The 6,671-nt window shown below is 56.9% G+C and overlaps 2 protein-coding genes across 5 annotated transcripts in view; both read left to right on the top strand.

Moving 5' to 3' along the window:
- Positions 1-864: 864 nt before the first annotated feature.
- On the top strand, positions 865-4,759 carry LOC102033151 (sulfotransferase 1 family member D1-like). Of its 2 annotated transcripts, XM_031066448.1 has the most exons (8): positions 865-2,711; positions 3,105-3,359; positions 3,434-3,559; positions 3,664-3,761; positions 3,855-3,981; positions 4,060-4,154; positions 4,235-4,415; positions 4,549-4,759. In XM_031066448.1, exons 1-8 carry the CDS (start codon positions 2,429-2,431, stop codon positions 4,659-4,661), a joined length of 1,278 nt encoding a protein of 425 aa, XP_030922308.1. In that variant the 5' UTR covers positions 865-2,428; the 3' UTR covers positions 4,662-4,759. The 2 variants fall into 2 exon arrangements, with proteins under 2 accessions (XP_030922308.1, XP_005418208.2); XM_005418151.2 differs by having other exon boundaries at positions 865-3,359.
- Positions 4,760-5,941: 1,182 nt separating this feature from the next.
- The window catches only part of LOC102032987 (sulfotransferase family cytosolic 1B member 1-like), a 2,733-nt gene continuing 2,003 nt past the window's right edge, over positions 5,942-6,671 (top strand). Inside the window, exon 1 of one of the 3 annotated variants that reach the window (XM_031066467.1) lies at positions 5,942-5,976. The gene's annotated coding sequence lies outside the window, so the exon portion shown is untranslated. Of the gene's footprint in view, positions 5,977-6,108; positions 6,346-6,671 lie in introns of those variants that run through there. The other 2 variants (XM_031066468.1, XM_005418150.2) reach the window with 2 other exon arrangements.

The raw sequence follows: 6,671 nt of genomic DNA, 5'->3' as shown, positions 1-6,671 counted from the left end.
CGGGACATCGGCCCCCGCGGGAATCCCCTTCCTGCGCATGCGGGTGGGACAGCCGGCACCGTGTGCTCTCCGTCTCCTGAGCCCTCTGAACTTGAGACGCCTTCTCCCTCTCCTCCCTCCCCACAGCCGTGATATACACAGTTTGTTTGATGGGAAGGCTCTTGGGCATTGCCTGACCCCCAGGGCTGGGACACCCCTTGACTGTGGGACGCCTTCCATTCCTGAGTAGAGCCTGTGGCAGCTCCCCTTTCGGGGAGGGCTCAGCGAGAACCCCAGGTCCATGCCCCATGCTCCTTCCTTCATGGGATCCACCCTTTTGGAGATCCTGGCCTCGGCAGGACCCCTGGGACCCTGTTCCCTCGTTCTCCCAACAGAGGGGTCACTGTCCCTGGATGAGGTGAGGTTTTTAACACTAGTGTCCCCCTTTTCTCTTTCAGGCAAGTGGCGTCCCAGTGTCAACTGCTTCAGGCATCCTTGGGGCGCCCGTCCTCCCCACAGCTTCCCCAGCTACCCGATGAGCCGGTGTCCCTCCAAGATGCTCCAGGGGGTGTTTTCCAGATGCCCCCCGGAGACCCATTCCCTGAGCGGGTGACAGTAGTCTGGTTATCGGTGCTGGCCCTCGCCTTCGCCTTGGTTTGTGAACCCCAGGAGAATCTGTCGTTGGCTGAGATCACCCTGCGGCGCCTGGCTCCCCGCCTGCTGCTCTCCCTGCGCCTCCTCGGCCCCGGTGCTGACGTCCTGCTCCGTCCTGATGCTGCTGATGGCCTCCTGGACCGACTCCTGCCCCATGGGCAGATGCTTTTCCTCAACGAGCGTTTCCTCCAGGCAATGGACCGAGAGCTGGGTCTCAAAGCATCCCGCTGAGCCACAGATGACATTCCTGCCTACCACCCCCAGATATTTTTGAGGGATGAGAGACAAGGGAGGGATCTGAGGTGGTCATCAAGCCCCAGTGGGATGGATGAGAAACATAGTTCTGGTATAAAGAGCAATGAGCCAGCTAAGAGCAGGGTTTTAATCCATTTATCCCCTAACACCATCATGGGAGAGCTAATAGCCATCCCCATAAATCCACCTGGAGCTAGGACAGTGCCAAGTTTCCTGCACTGCATTCCTGCACCATTCCACGTGCACATGACAGAGGGTGGAGGCTGCACGTGACCATGAATGGACGCTGTTACCCCAGCTGGGCACTGTGGGGCAGGCAGGGTTTCCTGGCAGGGGAGACATGGCTCTGGGATGGGACCTTGCCAGGGTACATGGGACAAGCAGGGGTGTGCATCCGGCCATGGGGCATTGGGGTCTCTGTGTGGGGGTCTGTGTGGGGGAATTAAATAAACAGGCATTGGGGCAGGATGTAGCCTTGTGCCCGGCACAGCAGGGTGCTTCTCCCTAGATGGTGCTGCTTGGGGCCAGGGGGCGTGTGTGACACCTTGGGAGGTGGCAGGAGTGGCACCCACCTACCCAGCTCTGCAGGGTGCAGTGGGGAGCAGGATCCTACCCTAGCAGTTTCTGGGTGCTGGGAAATCCAGGGAGCCAGGAACTGGCGTGCACAGCTCTTACACCACTGTGCTGGGAACAGGCTAGGCACTGCCAGGCCCCAAAGTGCTTTCCTTTGTAACTGCACCAGTAACGCTGGGGCACCTGAGGAGGGGTGCTGGGCACTGGGCTTCAGCCATGGTGGGTCTCTGGCTGCGCCAGGGGATCTCACTGTGTGCTGGAGGTGTGGGGACATTGCAGCCCACTGTGGCATCCCCCCCTTAAGGGGAAGGGAGCACCGTCTTCACCTTCCCATGTGATAGCAGCTGTCACATGCTGCACCCACAACTGGCTTGATTACAACCAAGAGCCAAAGAGACATTGTCCTGGAGTGTTTCAATGGTGTTAGCAATTAATTGTTGATGAGAATCAACTGGAATCTGAATGTATGGGCCATTACTGTGTCTTCACTGATAGGATTCCAGTTGCTGGATTTCAGTATCACCCGGTTTATGGCCAAAATTCTCTTGCAAATCAGCCACCTGAATTGGATCAAATGGGATAGTTATTTGTGTGTGGTTTTCCTTTCCACCCTGAGGTCTAGTAGATTCAGGGGGAATTGAAGGAGATGAAGAATCATCTTTTCCCAATTCTTTGTCGTGGGAATTGCCCTGTATGTTTCCAACCCATGTAAGTCTGCCAGACTTTTCCTGGAACTTTGATATCATGGTCACCAAATATGGCACCGTTTTGGTAGCAGTTTGCTGACCCTGTCCATTATCTGTATTTCAGTTTTAAGTAAAGGTCATAATGTTATTTCCTCATCATCAGATGAAAATGTTACATGTATTTTTTGTCAGGGTAACAGACCCATTTTCTATCTTCCAACTCCCTCCCTCCCTTCCAACTGGATACAGAAGGTCAGAGTTGTGAGACTGTATTTCTACAAATGGTCCAGATGCTCTGTCCTGCACTGGTGCCTCCTTTCCCAGAGACCCCACTGACCTGGCCTGGGCCAGGCACCACTTGGCTTCTGCTTCTCCTTGATCTCCTCCTGGAGCAAGAGCAGCACCTACTCCATCATGGTGGTTCCTGTACTGCACAACCTGCTGGATCAGATCATCGAGGATGGAGGAGATCAGCCTATGCAGCTCTTCCCTACAAGAGACATCAAAGGAGCACTCAGGAGGGCAGAGAGGGGGGCTACCTCTGCTTGCAGCACCCTCAGCCAGGTGCATAGCTGTGCTCTGTAGCTGAGCCAGCTCTCCTTAACCTTTACAGCTTGGGTGTGGCAGGAGGGTGGAGGTGCCAGGGCTCCTGGGCACCAGAGCGCATGGAATCCTGAGAGGTATGGGGGCCCTGGGTGGCAAAGCTGTCTCTGCACCTCCACAACCCCATGGCACAGCCCATGGCTGTGGCTGGGGGAGAAGTGCAGACAGGTGGGAGGAGAGGTGATGCTGGGCTCCATTCCTGACCCCTCATGGCTTGGGCTTAGTGCCTGGCCAGCATCCACGTTACCGAAGTATCATACCAGGGATCAGGGTGTGCTCCCATGGCATTGGCAGTACCTCTGCCACGTGTGTTTTGGGCTGGACTTTGCCTGATGGGGTACTGTCCTGGCACAGGACCCAGTACTGCCCCAGGCACAGTCCTGGCACAGGTGCCATCCAGTTCGGAGGTTGTGGAGGCTGCCAGCAGGGAAGAGAGCCAGTGCTGTGTGGACCCACTGTCAGCCATGGAGCAGGAAGCTGAAATCACACAGGAGCTGGGAAGCCTCCATGGCATCCCCCTCTACAAGAGCTTCATCGAGGGCTGGCCACAGGTAAAGGCTTTCCAAGCCCGTCCAGACGACCTGCTCCTCTCCACCTACCCCAAATCGGGTGAGTGGTCCTGGGGAAGGATGCAGGGGGGACGGGGTGACATCAGCCTTTGCAATGCTGTCCCTGTGTGGCAGGCACAACGTGGCTGAGCGAGATCATGGACATGATCTACCAGGATGGCAATGTGGAGAAGTGCCGACGGGATGCCATCTACAACCGCGTGCCCTTCCTGGAGTTGAGGGCCCCTGGGGAAACAAGTGGTGAGCTTCCCTAGCCTGGCTGCCTGGCTTGGGTGGAGAGGGAACAGAGCCAGCATGGGGGTGAGGGTGCTGGAGTTCACACCTCTAAGTCCCCTGTACCACAGGTATTGAGCTGCTGGAGAACACCCCATCCCCACGGCTGGTAAAGACCCATCTCCCAGTCCAGCTCCTCCCGACCTCCTTCTGGGAGAAGGACTGCAAGGTAACGTGGCAGGTGCTCCCTGTCTCCCCATCTGGGTTGGTGGGGAGGAGGCACCACTCCGTACCTCCCAAACACATCCTTGGCTCTCTCCAGATTATCTACATGGCCCGCAACCCCAAGGATGTTGCCATCTCCTACTACTACTTCCACCAGATGGCTAAGATACACCATGACCCTGGCACGAAGGCCGAGTTCTTGGAGAACTTCATGGCTGGCAAAGGTGTGAGCTGAGCCACCTGTGGGAGGGACATCCCCTGCTACCCCTCTTTCCAGCTAATCCCTTGACTATATCCCACAGTGCCCTACGGATCCTGGTATGACCACGTGCGTGGATGGTGGGAGAAGAAGCAGGAGAAGAAGATACTCTACCTCTTCTATGAGGACATGAAAAAGGTGAGGGTGGGATGTAGGGGAAGGAGCCCTGGTTGCCCCCCAGCTTTTTTGGCAGCCTCCTCATGTCAGTCACCCTACAGGACCCACGGCGGGAGGTGCAGAAGATCTTGCAGTTCCTGGGCAAGGAGTTGGCAGAAGGAACAGTGGATAGGATTCTGCACCACACTTCCTTCCAGGAGATGAAGAAGAACCCTGCTGCCAACTATGAGACCGTGCTCCCCGCCTTGATGGATCACAGCATCTCCCCCTTCCTCCGGAAAGGTGGGGGTTCAGCTGGGGGTTTGGTGGTGGAGGATTTGGGAGGGATGTCCCTGGATTGTATTTGAGCCCCCATCTGTGGCTGCGAATATGTCATGTGTGTGAGGATTTACCCCAGTTATTTTCTTGCCCCCAGGGATCTCTGGAGACTGGAAGAACCACTTCACTGTGGCCCAGAACGAGCGCTTCGACCAGCACTACCAGGAGCTCATGGCAGGCTCTGACCTCCACTTCCAGATGGAAGTGTGAGGGGCTCATCTCCCTTCCCAGGAGGACCGTGCTTCCCCCCTTGCTCTCCCAGTGGGGAGGATGGATCCAGATGGCGATTCTTGCACTAATTCACTTTTCCCCCTGCAATAAATTGTGATAAACAGAGGTTGAGTTATTGCCTTCAGGGAAAATGAGGGTGGGGCTTGGACCCCCTGAACTCTAGGCAGTGTCTGGGAACCCCTTCATGGTCATCAGGAGAGAGGGTGGGCACACAGGGGATTTTTAGTGATGGTCAGGCATCACCAGGAGTGGGCACCTTCCCAGAAACCACCACTGGCCCCTGCCAGCTTGGGCTGCCCCAGCCTACCAAAGTGCCTGGAGGCAACAAAGATCGATGATGAGTGGAAAATCCCCAGAGCACCAGCGAATCCAGTGCTGCCGCAGCCCTTGCATGCACAGGAGCTTTCATGCCTCTGGGTTGGGGCAGGTTTCTTGACCGAGTGGGTGGTGATCAGGCTCTCCTTGGCCCAGCTGGAGCTTGGCAGCCCATGGTCTGGGGGAACAAAGGTGAAGGGAAACAGCTCCCTGCTGCTATGTGGCTAGGCTCAGCAACATCACTGTCCTTGCTGGATAAAGAACACACCTTTCAACCTGGCTGCACTGTGCCCTGGCTGCACTGCATCTGGGATGCCTGGAGCAAACCAGTCCCTGTCCCACTGGGGGCAAGGGTGTGCTTTGGAGCCCCACGTCCCCATTTACACCCCATTTCTGGCTGGTTCTTCAGTTTCCAAGGCTGCAGCTTCTTGGCAAGACAGCCTCATGGGGTTGTTCTATCCTGAAAGATGCAGCCCAGATCCAACTGCTAAAGAGCAGCAGCGCTATGAAGGGACCTGCCTCACAGAAATAAATCCTTTTCACACATTCATGTAAATGCCATGATGCCTTCCACTGGAAGATGTGCTTACCCAGCTCCTGGCTTTGCACATGCAGCCAATTTTGCTGGCACGTGGACAGCAAAACCCTTGAACACCTGCCGTGGCATGCCTCATCTTACCAGGAACTTGGCCCTGGAGATAAATCAGGGACGTTTTTCTCAAGGGTGCCAACAGCTGAGCTGCTGGCCCTGCCCAGCTGCCATCTCTCCTGCGCTTCCCACTCCCTCCCAGCTAAGGTAAGGAAGAACATTTCGCCACCATCGGCACCATTAAACACTTTTCCCAAGAGCACTTGTGCTTTGCAACCCCGCAAACTTTGGATCCGTATTTGAGTGGAGTAGCGGTACAACCAAAGCCTGAACCTCACATCCCGCTCACAAGCCCCACGTCGGTGTGAGGAGCTGGGGACGTCCACGCAGGTGACTCTTGGACCAGGACAGGGTGATGATGTTCAATCTCCCGGGATGTGGGTTGGGATTTCCTCCCTTTGTTTACTTCAGCGGGTGGAGAGGGAAGCTGTGATTTCCACTCCCGCTGCCCGTGTGCGTCCCGACGGGCGCTGAGCACGGACAGCTCATCACAGGTATTTGGGGACCGTCCTTAACCCGCTCGCCCCTTCCCCGCGCTCCTCCCACCGCAGCACCGGGGCCGGGTCGCTCCAGGCTCCTGTCCCAGCGGCCTCCCCCGGTGCTTCCATCTTCCGGGCTGGGGAAGGAAATTAACAAATCCCGCCCCGTAAGCGGCGGGGCAACCTTTGCCTCCTCCCTGCCAGAGCGCCCGGAAGAGAGGCAAGTGGCCGGGGGGCTTTGGGCACGGCGTTTCGGGGGGCTCTGGCCTCATAAGCCGGGGGCCAACGGGGGTGGGTACGGGGGCGCCGTGTCCCCGCAAGCCCCCAGGAGATGGGAGCAAGACACCAAGCTTCTCTCCAAAAATCACAGCGTGGGGGTTTTGCCGCTGGCATGTCCAGCGTTTCTGTCCTGAGCCGTGGGTGGAAAGGCTTCACAGGGAGAGAGTTCTGAGTTCTGCTCCTCATTCCTGTCTCTGTCAAACCCTCACTCAAGTCCCCTGAAAGCAAGACTTCCTCCTGTGTGCTGCCGTACGATAGAGATGGGGA

Source organism: Geospiza fortis, unplaced genomic scaffold (assembly GCF_000277835.1).
Source record: "Geospiza fortis unplaced genomic scaffold, GeoFor_1.0 scaffold11, whole genome shotgun sequence".
NCBI classification, from domain to species: domain Eukaryota; kingdom Metazoa; phylum Chordata; class Aves; order Passeriformes; family Thraupidae; genus Geospiza; species Geospiza fortis.
Note: the sequence above shows the minus strand (reverse complement) of the source record. Positions and strands in the feature narration are given on the sequence as shown.